This window comes from Micropterus dolomieu, linkage group LG18 (genome assembly GCF_021292245.1).
Source record: "Micropterus dolomieu isolate WLL.071019.BEF.003 ecotype Adirondacks linkage group LG18, ASM2129224v1, whole genome shotgun sequence".
In the NCBI taxonomy this organism is placed as follows: domain Eukaryota; kingdom Metazoa; phylum Chordata; class Actinopteri; order Centrarchiformes; family Centrarchidae; genus Micropterus; species Micropterus dolomieu.
In genome coordinates this window covers 25,756,693-25,777,521 of record NC_060167.1, presented here as the reverse complement: position 1 = coordinate 25,777,521, position 20,829 = coordinate 25,756,693, and the positions used below count along the sequence as shown (strand labels likewise).

The 20,829-nt window shown below is 42.3% G+C and overlaps 1 protein-coding gene across 15 annotated transcripts in view; it reads left to right on the top strand.

Annotated features, from left to right (window-relative positions):
• Positions 1-1,340: 1,340 nt before the first annotated feature.
• The window catches only part of kif21b (kinesin family member 21B), a 65,267-nt gene continuing 45,778 nt past the window's right edge, over positions 1,341-20,829 (top strand). For 14 of the 15 annotated variants that reach the window (XM_046028857.1, XM_046028851.1, XM_046028865.1 and 11 more), the window contains exon 1: positions 1,341-1,790. In XM_046028857.1, the coding sequence (XP_045884813.1) occupies positions 1,750-1,790 (41 nt within the window). In that variant the 5' untranslated portion in view covers positions 1,341-1,749. Of the gene's footprint in view, positions 1,791-3,200; positions 3,272-20,829 lie in introns of those variants that run through there. The other variant, XM_046028854.1, reaches the window with a different exon arrangement.

Here is a 20,829-nt window from a genome sequence, read left to right as displayed (position 1 = left end):
CTACTTTTTTACTACTCCACTACATTTAGGCAGTTTGTAATCCATTCAATCAGAATCAGCTTTATTGGTCAAGTATTACCAAATACTTCCCTTAAATCATCTCTGGTAGGCTATTACACATACAAGGAATTTGACTCTGGTAAAAGAAGTGATCAGCCTATTAAATATGATGCATAGTCATAGATTGTGCCACCTAACAGTATGTAAAATAGTTACATTACCTCTACCATGACCAGCTGCAATATTAAAGTGTTGTTTATTAGAGTATTAATCCCCAAGTTGAAATTCTTTGTTACAGATACTTGCGTGCACAACAAGGCATAAAAGAAATAATAGAAGAAGTTGGTAAGTAGTGAATATAAGAAATTTAAAATCTAAGAATACAATAAATAATAAATGTGGATATACAGCATTAACCAAGGTGTAATGATAAATATCTGTATAGAACAGCATTATACAGTATTAATGGGATGGTTATGATAAATAGTGCTAATGAAAATATGTTAATGCAAGTAATAACAACCCCTACAACACATGACAACACTAAGAGGGCCCACTCTGCTTCAGAAGTAGTGCTTGTGTTAGGCTACTACTCAAACGGTGAAAACTGTTGGATAACGTCTGTTGTGGCTCTGCAGGGGACTTAACCTTGATGATGTCATGAGGATATCAAAATACTAATCAGAAAGCCTTTGGGGTTTCAAAGAAGTGGGCATTGAGGATATAATGAAGGATGCTATCCAGTTGCATGGTGGGAAATAGGATTCAGTGTGACTCAGGAGGTAGAGGGTTGCCTGTTAGAAGGTCGACGGTTCAATCCCCGGCTCCTCCAGGCTGCTGTCGAAGTGTCCTTGGGCAAGATACTGAACCCTGAATTGCCCCTGGTGGCTGTTCTGCCAGTGTATGAATGTGTGTGAATGTTAGTTTCTGTTTGAGCACTTAGGCTCAGTGAATGAATGTGTGTGAATGGTGAATGCAGATGTAGTGTAAAAGAGCTTTGAGTGGTGACGAAAAAGACTATAAGGCGCTATACAAATATGGAGCATTTGCATAATGTTTCTTGTGACTTTCTGGAAAAAACAGGACTACTAAATTGCTGAGATTGGCCTTTCAGTAAATGATCTGGATACTTTTCCCACCTATGCCTTTGTGTGCCTATATAGCACATGCGCATTGTTTTGAGGATGACTTACAATTGCTTAATATAACTCAGCAGCCAGCGTATATCCGTATCCATGGCAACGGGTTTAGTGTGGCAAGAGGTAAATAATTATTTTTGAATTTGGAGAGATCAGAAGAGCGCTCCAAAGGTGAATTCAATATTTCCAACAGCCCTTGAAGGCAGCAGTACCCCCTCCAGTTTACGGTCTCAGCGCCGCTTCAACGTGATCGCGTCTCTCTCTGCTGAGAGCAGCGGTGTGGTTTCAGAGGAGCGCTCACAGTCTTCCCTCATACGCACTTCAAACAGGATGTAGCGTCTGAGACAGACCACGGAAAGAAAAAAAAAGAAGCGGGTTAAAACACTGAGATGTGACAGACATCAGTGAGCCAGAAATGACCGCCACTGCGGAGGAGAAGAAGAAGACTGGAGGAGTCCCGATGAGGCAGCTCGCCGCCGGCAGGTCTTGACGGCTGCTCCCGCTGACCTGAGACACCCCGCACCGCCGCAGCACCGCACGGTTTACACAGACTGAACACCCAGCAGAGCCGAAACACTCCACGTCCCGTCTGTGAACCTTGAATGCGATAATGGCGAGCCAGGGCGACTGCTCTGTGAAGGTTGCGTTAAGGTAAGCCTCCTACGCCTGTCTGCTGGAAATCTGCCGACTTTAGCAGACCACATTGTGTCTGTGCCTCCTGGCGATCATTTAAATGCGTCCCGCAAACCTATAGTCTTATTTTACTATCCTCACTCCTTGCTCATTGTAAGATACAGCAGGTTATACAGCCACAGACACAAGCATTACACCTTGTTTTATAATGCATGGGTGGTGCTCTGCACAGTATTGATAAGGCAAAGCATGGGCCAGCACCTCGAGATACCATATGGATTTCATGTAGCGTAAGGGTGGCGGGCAGAAGTTCTCCACGGCATCAGCCCGTATTATGTGAGGAAGGCAGCGGTTTGTATTCAGGGTTTAACATTGGATGATGAGACAAGGACAGCTGCAGCCAGGTGCAGGGAGGAGAATGGGCGTTTCTCCCCAAACCAATTTCTGAATTATTATTCTCACAGGCAACTACCTGCAGTCTCACTTTACTCTAACCGTGTCTACTGAACACATTACATGTGCGTGGCTGATCTTGCTCCATACACAGATTTTAAAAGCAAAGGCGTTTGTGGTGTTCTAATTTTTTGAAAAAATCCTGCCTCTGCAAATGAATCCAGCACAAAGAGATGCTCTCCTTCAGAGCTGTGTCATTCACTGCCTTTGTTGGCAAATGCACCCAAAAGCTTGAGCAGCAGAGCAGCTTTTGGATTCATATCAGGAGATATTCGCAGCCCATCGACTGCGTGTGCCAGGACTGAATGCTGGTTGAAAGAGATCATATAAATGGGCATGTGCAGGCACTGGGTGCCTCTAAAACTGGATGGCATGAATGTAGTGTGTGATTGGGGCTGCGCCTGTAATCATGCTCATTGTGCAGTGTGTGTGTGTGTGGAGAAGGGGCGGTGGTCTGACAGGCCCACTGTCCATCAACTCAGACCCTCCCAGACTATGTCACACCAGCTGATGAATCCAACTTGGTCATACTGAGGGTCCTTCATGAGAAGATTGTTGTCCTGAGCATTGTATAGTACAGATACAAAGAATGAAACTTGGGCAGTCCTGATCAAAATTGGCCTCCTCTGTTCTTGTAAGGCGAAAGCAACAAAATAATGGTGAATGTTTAGCTATTCCTCAAAAAGGGTCCCTTTGAGGTCCTCCAACCCCAGTTTGGGAACCATTGATTAAACTTAGAGGGGGTTGAGGGTGGGAGTCGGCACAGTTAAGCAGCCTTTTAAGAGGAACCTTACAACCGATGGCCCCATTTCCCCAGGGGAGGTTTCAGAGTCACTTGTCAATCAGCCGCTGAGTGGATCTCCTTTGTGCTTGTTCACAGCGACAACTGTAACAGGAAGTGGGGTGGGCGGTGCTGACAAAAAGGCAACGAAAAAAGGTGAAAAGAGAAGCCACAGACAGCTGGTGGCTGCTGTTCAACTGAAGTTATTGATCCAAGTCTGGAGAGCAGCTCGGAAGGCTTGTTGACAGACTGTAACTGAATGAAGGTGACAGATATTGCTGCACACGCCACACGTACCGGACACCTGTGCGTTTAGCTGTCCCCATCTTTATTGGTGATGCACTATTGACGTGATCATCAGTGCGTAAGCATAGTTTCAGTGCTGTCATCTATCACGCTGCAACACAGAGCATTATAATCACAGCTCTGCCTTTTTAAAAATCTGTTTTATTAGCATGAACTTCACATTGTAGTTAAGTTTGTGTAATTACATGGCTGCGCTGGTGGGCGAGCTAGCTCGGCTCCTTTTCATCACGCGTGATATGTGTGTGTATTTACTTGCCCCGTGAGTGCCACCAAAAGTGTCTGTGTGTTTGACAGGAAATGGGAAGCCCACAAATAAACATGCAGAGAGGGATAACTTCCTCCCGTATTATTTTTTTTCCCTGAGAAAGTCGGCCGCTGATAAGAGAGGATGGTGTTTAATTGCTCCCATGTTGTTCAACCCCGGGGCAGACTGCATAAAGCTTAGCACTCTGTGTTTGTGAGTATGCATTTGGAGGGCAATGAGGTTGGCGTGAGGGCCGAACAACACACACACACACACAGTCTGAGTTGCCAGCATCCATTTCCTGAATGTCTGCGCTGCCTTCCTTAAACAATCTCCCTATAACCAGTGAGTTGACCTACAATCCTGCATTCAGACCTGACGTCCTGAGGAATGGATGTGGATACACACACACACACACACACACACACACACACACACACACACACACACACACACACACACACACGCTTAAGTCAGTGGCCCTGCATTGTAGTCAAGTCAAACATGACAAGATGCATGTAATGTAACTCCCTAATAAGTGGCTGTCGTTAAATTGCGTCTGGCTTGGCTGTTCAATCTTTATGCAGCAGAATTAACATGCAAGATAAGCTTAGTCTGATGCACAGGGGCTATAAGAATGAAAAGACTCCTACATTTTCTCACTCCCACCCATTTGAACCCCCCGCACACACACACAGACATACGTGCAATGTCACTTTGCCTCGTGGCTGCCTCCTCCTCCTCTCGTTGGTCTTTCGTTGAGTGCCGCATTTGCCCCGGATTGATGGCTTTATGTTGGGGCCGGCTCTGAGCGTGCATGTGCTGCTGTCTATAAATGTCAGTAATTCAGCTTTTGTGTGTATGCATGTGCGTTGGGAGTAACATGAGAGTTGTGTAAATGACCATTTGCATATCGATCTCTCTCTGAAGCTCTGCCACTTACTCATTGCAGACCGGCGAGCCACTCTTGTCTTCCACCAAAGTGCTAAGTCAGCCTCCATAGCATCTGTGTATAAATAGACACAAAGACAGATCTGTTGTGAAGTGCTGTTGTGGTCTCTGACCTTGTGACTGCTGCTTGACGTTCTCACCTTAACAGACATTTTCCTCAAGGCTTTCCCTCTCTGTTTAATTTGAGCTCTTTGGCCAAGAAATAACCTGAGCAATCACCGAGACGTGATTCAGTCCTCAGCCCTGCGTGTCTCATGCATTTGCAGTTCAAGATGATGCCGGTAATGCCGAGAAAAATGAGTTCTGCAAGTGTTCTTGCAGTCTGTATCACAGTATCTCAGCAGTCTGACGCTAACATGGCGATGAACCAGTGCAAAGAAGTGCTTTGCAGAAAGTTTTTCATGAATCCATTTAAGTGCTGCAGACTTTTTGCCACCACATGACCAAAACAAAACAGGAGCAGAGGAATAAAAGTGCGGAAGGGGCCCCTCACAGCTGATACACAAAGGCTTTAAATGGGAGTTTAAAGGTGGTGTTTTGTTGTTGGACGTATGTCCTGTGTAGGCTACCAGTCTCGCCTGTTTCCTGTGTGTGTTAACAGTTTGCCACACAGGCTCTGTCTGGGTTACACACCACCCCAGGGGGTGGCCCTTTTATAATGGCTGGATTCTGGTGGGAAAGTGTGTGTGTGATACTATGCTATTGGCAGCAGTATGTACATGTGCATTCTAACACTGTGTCTCAATTTTCAGTCCCCCCGCAGAGACCAGCTTTCTGCGGATCTACGGTCAGCGGTCATAAAAAGTGAAAGCACTTTTGTTTTATTGATGGGAGTCGCCACTGAAATTGTTTCTAATCAGTGGTTTGGCCTTAACTGAGGGGAAGAAGAGCAGGAAACATGACACAGCGCACACCCAAGCCGGCCATCCACAGCTGTGCATCAGTTCCTCCTCTGCTGCCCCGCAGGTCACATGTTTTTTGTTGTTGTTGCCCTTCAAACCTATTGGGCCTAACAGTTCTGTGTGAATGCCTTTTTTTGGCAGGAGTGCTAAGTAGCCGCGTGCCTAGAATTGCTTAGCATTGAAGGAACATCATGGATATGTGTTTAAAGGACACGGTGGTATGCAGAAGGCAAGAATCAGGACATTTCATCACAGGAACCATCTTAAAAAAAGTAAAACTAGGTGTTTTGTTTGTCACCTGTTTTCTAATAGTAGTAGCTGTTGCATAATTGGGCACTACAGGCTCAGAGGCTTTTCGAGCAGATTGCAGCAGGAGAGGTGAAAAAGGTCTGCAGGAGGTTGTTAGTGAGGTTGCCAAGCTACACCCGCTAATCCTGGTTTTCCAAACAATAACACAACTCTTAATGACACATGCAAGGTTTATAATAGAGCTACTTGATTGGGTTTCTGGCGTGGCCTGGCTATGAGAGAAGTAGTGCTTGTGTGCTGAGTATATTCTGACAGGGTGGAATTTATAACCCCAAAGCTTGTGAGTTTAAACTAATAGATCTGAAATATTAAGGACTGTGTTGTGGGCTTTGGCATTAAAATGACTTATGCAACTAGTCGGTTAATGAACTTCTCCCCTGTTAAGTACATCAGCACTCCCAAATGGTGTGCTGCTGTTGCAGAATGACTTCCTGTAATGCTGCTGCTGGACTATCTACGCTTCCTGTTCACTTCCTGCTTTGTGAGCTGCTGATGAGCCTATTGAGGCGAGTCAGTTAAGACCGAAACCTCAGTGAGAGCGTGAAACTGAAAGAAATTGCCTTGAAGTTAAGCCTTGGGCCATATTTATAAACCATCTAGGAATCAGTCTACTGCTCTGGAGCTCTGAGTAAGAGCATCAATAGAAGTCCTACTTCATATTTAAAAAAACCCCAAAACAAACAGTTTCTGCTCTTCTTTCTTTTGATCCTGACTAAAAGATGGAAAATACACATTGATCTGTGGTGTGATAACGACACATCATCTCAAACTTCCCTCTAAATGTTTGCCTCGTCCATTTGTTTTCTCTTGCTCAAGCTTGTCTGCGCTGCGAGCAAAATAAAGCGCGGGGCTATGACCAAAATGCTGGAATGTCAACAGCTTTCTCCCCACACCCGCTTCCACTGCCTATGCGCCCACTCGTGTGCACACACATGCACACACAGACGCGCACACAGATCTGTATTTATTTGAATTCATCCATTTGAATTCAGTAAGGAATGAAAGGCGCTTCAGTCTGAACATTTGCATTTTTCTGTTATCGGGGCCTCATCATGTGTCAGCTGGTCTTCTAAACAGTCCTAACTATAATAATTGAAACAGCTTGGAGACATAAAAGAACCTTTTTCATGGTCAGCGCAGAAAATAATTAATTTCCTTGTTCTTTAGCATTTTGGTTGGTTTTTCTTCAAACATTCTGCGATCTGCATATTTTGATAAACCATATATCCAGTTTTTGTGTGTTGACATTGTTGTGGTCACTCAAAAATCACAGGGTGTGTGTGTATGTATGTGTGTGGGAGGGGGGATGCCTTTAAACAGAGCTCCTCTCGGGTGAGTGTAGACAGAGGACACAGTGTGAATGAGTCTGATGTCACTGCAGGTCTTTGTGCTCTGTGCTGAGTTTGCACACACACATACACAGATAAAGACACACTGAGCAAGGGCAGAGAATTGGAGGGTAAATGGGGATGAAGAACAGGCTATATTTTTATAGAGTATGGTGGACAAGAACGGGACAAAGAAAAGAGAGGTTTGTAGGGTCTGTTTCTGATGTCGTCTTTGTTTTATAAACTGCTCCCCCTCTTCTGAAAAGAGCAATGCTTCCTGCAATTCAACACAACAAATACAAAGAAAAATCAAAGAGAGAGGAAAAGAGACAGAGGAGGGCGGAGGGGAGGGGGAGGGGGAGGGGGAGGGGCAGGGGCAGGGACTGGAGGGGAAAAAGGAGCAAGTGTGTCTTCTGTTGTCAAAAGGGCTACTGTAGCGTGCAAATATGAGCTCTTAGCCAAACATGCAATCAGTGTGTGTCTGCATGGGTGCGTCTATGTGTGCATATGAGCGTGTGTGTGTGTGTGTCTGAGCATCGTGTGTATGAATAATTTGGGCACAGCTGCACGTGCTTGCTATATTCCCGCAGAGGGAGGAAGAGACAGAGAGATGGAGGCCCTCAGGTGTTGTGTCTAGACTGTATAGAGTTAATTCACTTCCCTATATGAATGTTGAATGTACTTTTTTTTTTGTATCCCCTTCTGCTTTTTTTTTTAATCCATAAACAAGAAATATAACACGACTTGCCAGTAAACAAGAGATTCTTCTTCCTCATACTTTCTTATTGAATCTCTTTTTTTGCCTCTTTAAATATACACTTAAACAGACAGACATCCTCCCTCAGCCTCTGATCGGACAGCATTTATGTGTACGAGTTTCACTGTGCTCTTTCTGTCTCTGTGTCCATCTGAAATAGATTTACTCAGAGTAACAATGTTTTTCCTTCCTATTCATTTAATCTAAGTGAATTTTATTTAGCCTTGTGTGCCATTCCTGGACAGCAAAATTGGATTTTGCTTGATGAGAAAGTGTAGGTATTATGGACAAGACAAAATATGTGATGATGTCTGAATGTGGGCCAGACTGTGTTTGAATGTGTTTGTGTGCATGTTTCAGTAGAGCTGCTGTCAGTATGCTGTGCAGATATGAGTGTGTGTGTGTGTGTCTGTGTGAGACCAGCTGGCCCATAATCACCTTCAGCGCTAAGTAGCTTAATCACTGCTGGAGTTTGTGTCTCTTGAGTTTGTTTTGTGTTGTTGTGTGTGAATGGAGAGAGATGACAGCAGGGCGGGGCTAACTGTTGAATTCAGCACAAAGTGATGAACTGAATAGTGATAGACCGATTAATCGGTCGGCCATGCACTCACGAGGCCGATAAACAAAAAATGTGTGCGGACACAACTTCAGGCAGCCTTTTCAGTGTGGCTGCTGTGTGAACGATGTTAGCGCTCTCCTTTGTGAGTTTAGTGAAGGTGGTGAAAAAGTTAAAATTCCTCAGTCTTCTCCTAAATGAAAGCAAATCTAATCTAAAACCATTACTGGCTAGCGTTAAATAATGTCATACAGTAGAAAATAATGCTGTTGAATGACGTCACTTCTGACAAACTGTACCCCACTCTCCCTTAAACACCATTCATATTTTGAAATCTGCAGTATAACCCAATGACTTATGACATCTCCATCAGCCTCGGCTGTACTTTGTGTTTAGTGCTAATCTTAGCATGCTAACACGCTAAACTAAAAAGGTGAACACAGTAAACATTATACATGCTAAACATCAGCATGTTAGCATTGTCATTGTGAGCATGTTAGCACGCAGATGCTAGAGTTTAGCTCATAGCACCAGTTGGCCTTTATCACAGCTTCGTGGAGTTGCTGAAAAAATGAAATACATAAAAAATGAAATTCAACAAACTTAATACTTTTTTGTTCTACCACTATGAATAGAAAAGTCTTGGACTATTGATTTAGGACCCGGGGTGGAAATTAACTTTTTGGCTCAGCTGCCAATGGGACTGGTAGATGAAAAAATCCACCATATTTTTTACCAGCCAAAATAATAACTTGCCTTTTTATGTCACGTAAACATTTGTTTCAGTACTTTTAACGGAGAAAATAAGGTATTCTGTCGAATACAAACTTAAAGACGACACCAGATTGAAATTTGAAGCAAAATAAATGTATTGCTATAAAATGTACTTAAGACATAAGAGTAAATTGTTTTATAAACTTACAAGATGCTTATTAATCATTCAACTTAAATCTCATCACTGCTCACTCTTAATCATGCTTTATCATTCAACTTAAATGTCCTCATTAATTAATTTTATTTTATGCTCTGCTTCAGCCTCACCCCCCCACTATATTCATTAAACTTTCATATAAAGTTTATCACTACTATAGGCCTAATAATAATTGTGGGTTGTTTTCATTTATTAAATCTTTGTGCAAGAAAAACAGTATACGTTGGTCTGTAATTTATTAATGCTAAGTACTAACAAAAACTTCACAACCATTCATGCACAAAAATGACTGTAGGTTGTAGTTTTTACTCGCACATTCTAAATAATCTTTCTGGTTCCAACGCATCATCCGTCCTGAACCATCATCCTGCTTTTCTTCTTCTTCTTGTTTTATTTGCGGGTGCAACGTAGCAAACAGCGGGTATAAATAAATGGGTCATTTACGGAGAGATATTTTAACGGGGGGATACCGGGAGAGAACAGGGGAAACGGGAGGGTTGACAGGTATGCTACACGTTATAGTGGTAACTAGCTAGCTAAATGCTAAAAACACTCCAGGTACTCCAAGCATGACGTGACCTGCTCCCGCTCCCGACTCCGACTTCAATCCCCAAACGCCCAACCCCTTACATATGTACGCCAATCAACCCCAGTAACCTGAAATGAACATAAACAACAACCAATGAACACCCCTAATCCGTGTGTTACACGATTTTAGATCCCTTGTGCTTGGTACAGTGGGGACAAATTTAAGTGCGACACACGACAAAAACCAACGCTGTTAGGTACCGTCAAAAAGCTATTATATGGCGATATCGTACCGAATAGTTTACCCGCCAATGTGGCGGGTAGCCTTCCAACATTTGGCCGCCAAACGCAAAATCTACCCGCATTTGGCGCTTGGGGGTGTTAATTTCCCCTGTCCCTGTTTAGGACATTGGCTAGACTGTTGACAGTGAAAGCTATACACTTTTGGCTATTCCAGTACAGCATTGCAAAGATGCAGCATTTAGCTACTAATTTCCATCACAAAGCTATTTAGAAAGTAAAGATGGTGATTGCTCATTGATCAGTCACGTGTCAACACGGTTTTTATATCATCTCTGCACTATATCTTGTGATTCTACTTCTACTTGTGATTAGCACAGTGAAATCAGCCTGTCTGAGATCAGTAATTTATAAGTGCCTGGAAAAAGTCAGAGGCCCTGAATGATAAAAGTCATAAAGATTATTTTCAGGTTGTGAATTTGTATTGATAGAAACTGAGGGCATTGCCACTGAAACCTTAAGTCTGCATAAAAAGACCTGCTCATAATTCTGCCCAGATAGAAACGCCCTTTCTGATATCATTAGCTAAATCTAGCTGGAGCTCATTATCTAGTCTTCTCCACCATTCATCACACTAATAATCATCAAAGTCATAGCCTATTTTGTGATCCATAACCTAACCTCATACACCTCTGCACAGACATTTGAGGAGAATACACATGTGTGTGCATGTACCTGACAGAGAAACGCTAGGTTGTCAGCCCCTGGCTAAGTTCACATACCTGCAGACAGAAAAACAGACAGACATGGTGGCTAGCTACATTAGCACTCATGCTAAATTCTGTCTGACAGAATGGGAGGCTGGGCTGGTGGTAATGCTAACCAGCCCTCCAGGGAGGCCGACAGACAAGCAGAGTCATGACAGCAGTCTGCAGCTCAGCAGCGTATGCTATACACTGTGTGAAAGGAAAAGGTGAGCACAGCCACAGATTTTGGCAGCTACATTTGTTTGTTTGACTTGCAACCTTTATATTCTTCAGATGTACCACAACAACATACAAATATTGTATGATCCCTAGTATTGTGTGTGGTTTTGTGTGCTGCAGGTGGTGTCTTTTTCTAGGCCCGCTCATCTAAACTGTCAGAGAATGTGTGAAACACCATTTAATATTTAAATAATTAACGTATAAGCCAATGTGAAAACTATCACAGGACAACAATTAATTTTCACAGTTAACATCCCATGTTAAACACATATTTCATGTGATAAATGATCACAACATGTAGGTTTATGGTAATATGCAAAACAGTATTACGCATGTGAAATAAATAATTATTTTTGAGACGTTTTACATGTGAACACATTTGCATGATACAGGCACATATACCTTATATCATATTTCACATCATATTGATCTTTTTATGAATGCCGTACTGGGTCTCTAGGTGCCATTGCCATAATATAGTGTCACACTGGATCAGTTTTGCGACATAGTCTGTGGTCTGTCAGTCCAGTATATCCCTAATACATTCCAGATTATAGGTATTCACAAAGTGCCCATATTAAAATTATGCACAGTCATGGTGGTAATAAGCACTTTGACTAATAGCATCCATCAAAAAAAAGTTATTGAAGTTAATTAGAATCAAGCAGAAATTAGCTAACACCTCCGTGACCTTGATGAGTTGTATGTCATAAAAATGTAGGAAAGGAAGCTAATTTGATTCTTTGAGCCGCCACCTCCCTCCTATGGAGCAGCAGACAGAGCAGACGAGGGGTGGGGTGGGGGATTGACCCAGAATCAGCTCCGATGGTGCGGACTGATGTGCCCTTTTAACAATGAGAGATGTTCATCTGAAATTAAATGATGGTTACTTGTCTTTGACAGTGGTGAGAAGTTAGTTTCTTACTAAGTGGCACAGTTTATGCTGTACTGATCAATACTGTGCTGAAAAGAAACTGAAATTTCACTGCTTGTACCGTAATTGAATAATTACAGCTATTACTAAGGGCCTCTGTCTGAAATACTCCCAAGCTTTACATGATCGCAAGTTTTTTTCAGCTGGCACGTTATGCAAGTCTATGTATTTCCACAATTGGTGGAATAATCGGCCCTAGTTGTTACAATTATCAATATGAATTATAGTATTATATTCGTATTGAGGTGAATTACTGATCTTTGTATGTATGAGGGGTGTTTTGTCTGATTTAAAAGCCTGAGGGCAGGTACACTCAGACAGCAAATAAATGCAATCTGTGGTGGCTCCATTTCTAAAGCCTCGGCCGATGTCTCTCGCAGCGGATGTTGTTCACCGCTTTGTGTTGTGTTCCAGTTTAATGCCTAGCCTGTTCAGCTTTCCACGCAGCTCTGTCCCACTTCACCTGATATTATCAGCATAAAAATGTGATATTTGAGACCCTTAACTGTCCCGCAGTTCCCACTCTGAAGCCTCGACTTCACTCCGAGGGTCTGAGGATGGAGGGTGTTGTATGTTGTGCAGATTGTAAGGCCCATTGGGGCAAATTTGTGATTTGTGAAATTGGGCTATAAATAAAATAGACTTGACTCCTCAGTTTATCGGATATGCTGGTTGGTTGTCATAGCACATGGATGTCTATTCATCTTTCGAATGACTATAGACTAAAAGAAATCAACGGGGTCACAGTCGTGTGTTGAGACAGACCTTAAACCTACGAGGACAGTGGATGTCTTGGTGAAAGATTAGAGCTCAGTTAGTTGATCTTTCTTGAACAGTCGACCTAACCCTTTCCAGACAATGTAGGACAAATCTGTCCTTGAAGTCTGACTCAGTTAAGGAAACGCTCTTGTTAACATCGATGAACCAGTTCGCTCATTTTTGCTCCCAGTGTGCGACTCTGCATGCTAACACAACCAGTCAAACCAATGAGCACAATATATGTGAGCCCTGCTCTCCCTTATTGCTGGTTACCAATCGGCAGCCGTGCCTCGGGCTACAGGGACACCAGTCTGTGAGGTTAGTTCGATAGATAAGGTTAATACGAAGACTATGAACAGTGGCTTGCATATATAAGTCTTAGTGTGGTGATGAATAGACTGCTAGTGCAGCATCAGATGAGTCTAATCCTGAAAGAAAGAGAATTTTCTCTGTTGATGGAGTGTTTGTATGTTTTTTTTGTATGTTTTCAGTTATCGTTCTCCAGGCTGATACAAAAGAGAGATGCTTCATTGTTTTTATGTCTCCATGTTAGACGAGGTTGAACACCAGTTGATGGAATTGACATTAATGATTTTATGACATGTAGGTTAGACATTAGTTAAACACTAGGGTAGGGCTCCAACTAACGTCTACTTTCAGTACTGATTAATGTCTCAAATTGTTTCAATTAACTAATTAATCATTTAGTCTACATCAGAAAATAGTGACAAATCTGTTTCTCAGAGTCCAGTGTCACAATATCAAGGTGCTGTCCTTATATTGGTAATAAATCCTCACATTTGAGAACATGGAACCAGCGAATGTTTGCCATCAGATCTTCAGTATGTCCGAAAATAGTGAAAAAAGCAAAAGTTAAAAATCATATTGATTTTTTTCCCAACCAACATATATACAACCAATATTTAAACCTCAGCTTGTCTTTAAGCCAACATGGACGAGAAGTCCTTAAAGTGCTGAGAAGGAACAGAAATGTGAACCGTCTACAATTGCATGACAACTGGGCAAACACAATCTGCTGATAAAGATCATGAGATATGACTGAAAGCTCCAGAACAACTGCTAAATGGATGTGAAAAAGTAGTTTTGCGATCATTTTTCTGTCGATGGACTGAACGATTAATTGACTAATCGCTTCAGCTCTAGCTTGCATACAAATAAACATACGTGAGGATGATGCCCACATCACATCGTTTTTACCCAGAGTATGTGGTCATTACAGTGGACACACTGAATTGCACCAGGCATGGTTTTGGCAGCATCAGCACGTGTGCATCAGTGTGGCAAGACAGACGCCAAATGGGAGTGGCAGAAGGTGTCCCCTCCGAGTCCGCCTGCCGCCACCTGGGCGAGCCAGCTGTCCACGCACAGTGCCAGCCTCTTGTGACCACTATCCCACTTCCTCTGCACATGCTTGTGAATGCTTGCTTATAATGTGCACTGTCTTCCTTGCCTTCCCATTAACGTATTCAACTGCCTCGGTTTGTCCAAGTGTTCCTCATTAGTGCTTTCTCTCCCGGTGCGCCCACCTGAGACAGCCATTTACTTTCTGAACCATGCTGCCTTTGTCTCCACTCGTTTTTTAAATCCTGGTTTTCTGGTGCACTAAATCCAAGGTCAAGGCTAGCTAAATGCCATTCCTCACCCCTCATTATTTGATGCCAGCTTATTTCATTCATAGTTAACATGGCGTTACCTTGCCAGGGACATGGCACAGTCAGGCGCCCATTGCTTATTTCTGCCATTCCTTTAGAGGGTGCAGGGTCAGCATATGAACTTCTGAATGTGTGTGTGTGTGTGTGTATGTGTGTTTGGCTGCCAGCCTGTTGGCCTGCTGTGATGTCAGGCTCATGTGGAGGTTTGGAGAATGAAGCGAGAGACAGATTTTTTAGTGAATGGCCTTCTTCCATAACCCATTATGGGAGAGTGTATGTTGTTATTTCATACACAGACACGTAACTGATGAGTATAAGAGCATAGCATAGATATTAAGGGAAAGGTGGCTTAGGTGGACTGTGGTGAATAAACCAGCTGACGAATGGAGAGACGGGGAGATGAGAAGGTCGATTGAAGGCAGAGTGACAGTTGATGGTTTTTCTGTGCGGAATCACTGCAGACAGCTGATCCAGGAAATCAATGGGGGTACTGATTAAATGGGCAGCAGGACATAAATGCCTACCGTAGCGCAATAATCAAAAATGATGCCTTTCAGCTGCATTGTCTATTACAGTAACAATTTGATGAATAGTCTTTAATTAATGAGAGCTTTAAGATGCGAGAAGATGGTCATTAGTTCTGAATTCATTTATGTTAAGATGAGGAATTGCAGTTCAATTAATTTTTCAGCCAATAAGGCTGCATCAACTAATTAGGATGCTAAACAGTATTTACTATAAACATTCTTGATGTTTGTGATTACAAAGAATAAGTATATTTTACAGAAAAGTGTTGTTAGTATAAATCATTTTCCACATATGCCACAACAAGTCCTATACGACAACAGTTGTTGTCTGTTGGTCTGACGGACCGTCTCTTTGGTCCAGACTGATCTCAACAACTATTGGATGGATAACCATTACGTTTTGCACAGACATTCATATTCCCCAGAGGATGAATCCGACAGACTTTGATGGTCCCCTGACATTTCCTCTATAGTGCCACATTGGTTGATATTTTTGGCCTTTTGTTAAATGTCTCAACAAGTGTTGGATGGATCCAATGCCCCCCAACCCCATTCATGTCCCCCTCAGGATGAATTGTAATAACTTTGATGATGCCTTCATTTTTAATGTAGCACCATCATCCGTTCAAAAATGTTATTTGTCCCAGTAGTTTAGTTTATGACCTAAATCCTTAAAAATGAATGACCAGCTGTAATTTGTGTTTACTACTAATAACCAAATTAGCATGCTAAAATGCTAAACCAAGATGTTGGTAAAATTATACCTGTTAGCATTAGCATTTGGCTCAAAACACTGCTGTGGCCAAGTTCAACTTCACAGAGCTGTTAACTTAACTCTGAGCTATTTTCTATTATATATATGAAATGACACTGACTAAAATTCACAAAATGCATTGTAATTATTTTCTCCCTCTTAGATAAATGGTAAATGGTCTGAAATTGTATCGTGCCTTTCGAGTCTTTAAACTACATCACGTGCGCCCCATTCACACACATTCATACTAAGGCTAAGGTGCCAGCTGACCCTTGAAACGGATATTAACTCATTCATACACATTTACACATCCTTGGCACAGCCATTGGGAGCAATTTGGGGTTCAGTGTTTTGCCCAGGGCACTTCGACATGCAGACTGGAGCTACAGCCACCCTAATAAGGCAATAACAGATATAAATCAACCAATCACCTACAGGAAGTTCCCAGTTTAACAGAGGAAATGTCCATGCATTTCATTCTCTCAACAGTACAAATTAGAGTAGATAAAAGCCCTTTGTGAGTCTCTCTACACACACACAATCCACTCATGATCAGTTGACCTTGAAAGAAATGTACTTCTTTACGTCCATTCTGTTTTGGTACTCATATTAAATGGTTCTTCTTCCAGTTTTGACCTTAGCAGCCACTGGTCTGCCCACCCCCCAATCCATTGCTGCACCTCGAGGCCGCTCTCATTTCATCCCACAGTCACTGATATGCCCAGAGCTCCTAACCCAAAATAGGCCAAGCCAATTTCTTGAGTTCTCAGGGCTTTTCATGTCAGACAAGCGACAATCTTCATGAATCACCATATTGTCCCCCCTCTCCCGTTCTTGTTCTCACTTTCTCTTTTCTCTTGCCCCCGCTGTCTTTCTATTTGTTTGACTCTTTTGAGAGCTGAACAAGAAAGAGGCAGATACAGTGAGTGATAAATGGTTCAAAGAGCGTTAATCAGCTCCACCTCGACAGATTTTCAGACGTTTAGTATCAGGTGTACGGTGTGACAAAGACTGCTATCACATTTAGCCTGGGCACTGACACACGATGTTTGCCATGCAAATTATAAAGGGGTGTCCTAAAGAGGTTCAAGATACCGACCAAGATTTGAGTTTGTTGCATGTCCTTCCCCCTCATTTTCTGTCAAAAGTTCCCCACAAATAGATAAACATTTAAAATTCTATAAATGATTTGTCTTTCTTCTTGCCCATAACTTTTTTTCCCTTAGTGAATATATATTTAGCCATTTTGTCACTGTATTTTTCCAATAAGAAAAGAAAGAGGAAAAGAGCTATTATCAATAATATTTTTAACGTATTTTATCTCCCCACATTTGTAGACGTCTTTCTGAATATCTGCTGAGTTATCTTGTCCCGGTTGCTTTGGGAACATCACTATGACGTGCTCACGTTGACAGTGATAAGAGCGCACGCAGCAGTTTGTCTCAGCAAGTCAGCGAGAGAAAACACACACTGGATGTTTAGTGCAGTTGGACATATTGTTAGACCTTCTCTTTCTAATCTTGGAAATGAGAATAATGCACATGTTCTGCAAATAGATGTATATTCTGCAAATAGTTGTATTATTTTTCTCTATTCTCTTTAATATTCTTATATAACTTGCATTGTCTATTCCATATTTATATATTTCTACATTTATTTATGTCAACTGTATGTTTGTCTACGTGTAGCACCTTATCACCAAAACAAATTCCTTGTATGTGTTAAACACTACTTGGCACTAAAGCTCCTTCTGATTCTGATTCTGACACAGATTTTTTTTCTTAGATTTTCAGTGTGTGACTAAATGCATTCAAGGATGGTACCCTCTTATGAATGCTTGTCATACTGACATTTTACTAATATAGTGTATTTTCTCTCTGTCTTTGAGGACAAAAGAAATTAATTCTCATACCTGAACACACACACACACACACACACACACACACACACACACACACACAGACACACACACACACCGCTGTGTCAGTTGGGTTAATCCTAATCTGAACTCTGACAATGACAAAGCACTAATCGGAGGTCTGGTACAAGCAAACAGAACAGAACCAGATGGAGACACTGCGCTCCTGTTTATGTAATCTCTGTCGGGCTGGTTGCATGAAGTTAATCTCTTTCAGAAAGGGAAAGACAGTTCTGCTCACTAAAAAACACTGCTTGGTTAAGTAGAAGTGAATAAGAGGAACTTTGAGTATTCATAACAGATTAGTATTATCACCGACCAGGTGGCATATAACCTGATTTTATGTGTGTAAAATGACTGTGGCTTGGTTACTTCAGCATTGTTTCTTGGTCATTGGTGTTTTTTTCATTTACAGCTGGGCGTGCTGTATACCAAGTGCTCATAAATGTGCATAGCTTTGAAGTTGGCAACTGTTCAAGAAACAATTTGATATTCCTGTTCATTTTAAAATCAGTTTGAGTGGCTTGTTTGATAAATGGAGGCCGCTGCTCTGAGTGTTTGTGCATTATTTCATGGCAAAGTGTCGTTAGGGTTTACAAGAAATTGAGCCTGCGGTGTGTATGTGGAGCCAACACCCCAGCAGCTGACGGTGTGGTGGGGCCGTGGTGCGGAGTAATCAGCAGGGATGCATTCTAAAGCAGTCTGCATTACCACTTGGCTACCACAGACAGGCTCTGACAGGCTTGAAATTAGAGAATTGTTCATTAGAAGAATAATTGAAGATGGCTTTGATCAGCATCACAACATGTTCTCAAATGTTTTTGTGGAAATGTGAAAGTGTTTGTACTTGTCAACTTTAATGTGTAATGGGTACAGCTGGTTCAGTATTTAGGTGTCAGTGGCCACTGCACAAACACCTTGTGTAAACCAGAACTCACAATACAAAGGAAATGAGGTGTGTGAGAGAGGCAGGGAGTAGGAGAAAGGATGCGATGACAGGTTTTACACTTGTCTCTCTGCTGAGTGGTTATTAATGAGTTTGATGACAACAGGGGGATATTAAGTGTCACCACCTTGGCATGGGATGGGGGTTGGTTTTAGGATGCAGACTGCTTCTATTAATCAAGACATAAAAGTTCTTAATGAACACATGTTCGAACCAAAACTTCTTATTTCAGCTAGTTATTCCAGCAAACACCGGCACAGTTCAGTTTTTGTTGAGATGAAACAGACCAGATTCCATAAAGGTAAAAATGCATAGTTTTGCCATATTTAAAGCTGCAACAGATTTAATCTACACGACACTGACATATTATCACCTTCAGATTTCATATGGCCAGTGTGGCCACCTGACAAATGTAAGTCTAGTATCCACCTTTCTTTTAGCTCTATTTTAGTCTCCACAAAGGGAAATATCTCAACTTTGTCTGCCGTGTGGTGCTAAACAAGGAGTGTACACAGGATCTAACAGAGCTTTTTCACTGCTTGTGACTGCTGCATGTCCCACTGAAAGTTTCCGGACTAAGCCTAACACGAACCCTAACAAACACAGTAAAGTCGTTGACCATAAAACCAAAACATTAAGCTCAAAGTCAGTAAAAGCTCGGTAAGCCTGTAGAGTCAGGTGATAATAATCTGTGGTTTTGTTTGTAGGAACCACCCTTTCCACATTGCACATAGTACTTTTAAAAGTTGTTAATGTAAAATAAGAATCATTAGCACAGCCGTTGATGCTGTTGATGCTGTCATCTTTACTGCATTTGGCTTTGAAAAATCATTCTTTTTTGTATGCAGACAAACTCCCATTAACACAGAGTTCTGTTTTGTTGCATTCATCTGCTTCACACATCCATATGTATGTGGCCCAAATCAACACAGTCAATGTTGGAAAAACAGAATTGAGACGTAAATTATGGGACAGGGGGAAGGAAACAAAACATGTGGCTGTTGTCCACATCCATCAGGACAGTTTGAGCCTCTGATCCTCGTGAATGAGAGGATCTTGGTGGACTTGGGCAATGATCTGAGATCAGCACACTCGCTGCTTCGCAAAACCTGATTCTTAAAACAGAAAATCAATTCTAATTTACACCCTCCCTATACAGGCGTTGCTGTGTAATCATGGTTTTCTACTGTATCTTCGATCCTTTAGCACTGATCAGTGTCTTTACAGCAGAGTAACCTGTAGGCCTTTATTTTCTACCTGTCAGCACAACCGTTCCTGGATGGCAGACTCATTGTTGTGCCTTCTGTCAACAGTTATTTGACCTGCTGTGTGATGGGAGGAGGGGTTGGGGTGTAGGGTGACTGTGTTTGCATCTAAAACAGTTGTTAAGGAACAGACACAATGCATTATGTCTCGCACACATGTTTTTCCATTATGAAGGCGATATTTGATTGATAGAAAGTAAGAGAGCAGGAGAGAGAGGAAGTGAGGCAGTGAGGAAAAGTCCACATTAGCTTTAGACTCTGCTGTTATCAGGAGAAAAAGGAAATGAAGCAGGGCCCTCTGCTGCTTCTGCCATTCAGGCTTTTGTCCTGATGGTCTGTTTTTACTGGCAACAAAGTGAGGGAGGGTTTACAAAACAGAAAGGTGTGAGGATGAGGACAAGAGCACAGGAACAAAAGAGAAGCCAAATGACGTTTTCCTGTACGGTAATGATAAAGCTAAAAAGATAACACACAACAGGCAAAGAGGGAGGGGTAACGATGGGATAGACCTTGATTGAGAAACCTGATGAGAGTAGATGTTGTCCTCTGATAAATGAGAGTTAAAGGAAACATGGACGCAGGCGGGGACTGGCTTCCTCCCCTGGCTGTGTGCCAGAGGAGAGACACCAGAGCTCTGAAACACTCACAGCTCAGGAGAATACGATTAGTGCTGTCTCTTTATATATGTGTGTTTGTGTGTGTGTGTGTGTGTACTGTGTCTTTACTGAAGTGTTTACATTAGGGAAATGAGCTCTTTGGCTATCACCGGCCTGTTCTTTGAAGGTTGAGTGAGCATGAACGCACACACACACACACACACACACAAACTATAATGCACACACACATACAGGCATTACTGGCACTCACTGCTACTGACAGTGCTCACAGTGGGCTTATTTGATTGGTACTCTGGGCTTGTTGGTAACCGACTTGGCATTTGGTCGTGGCTATTTTCTGGATCGTGATTGGATAGCAGGTTGTTGGGTGAGTTTCAGGTGAGGATTAGTGT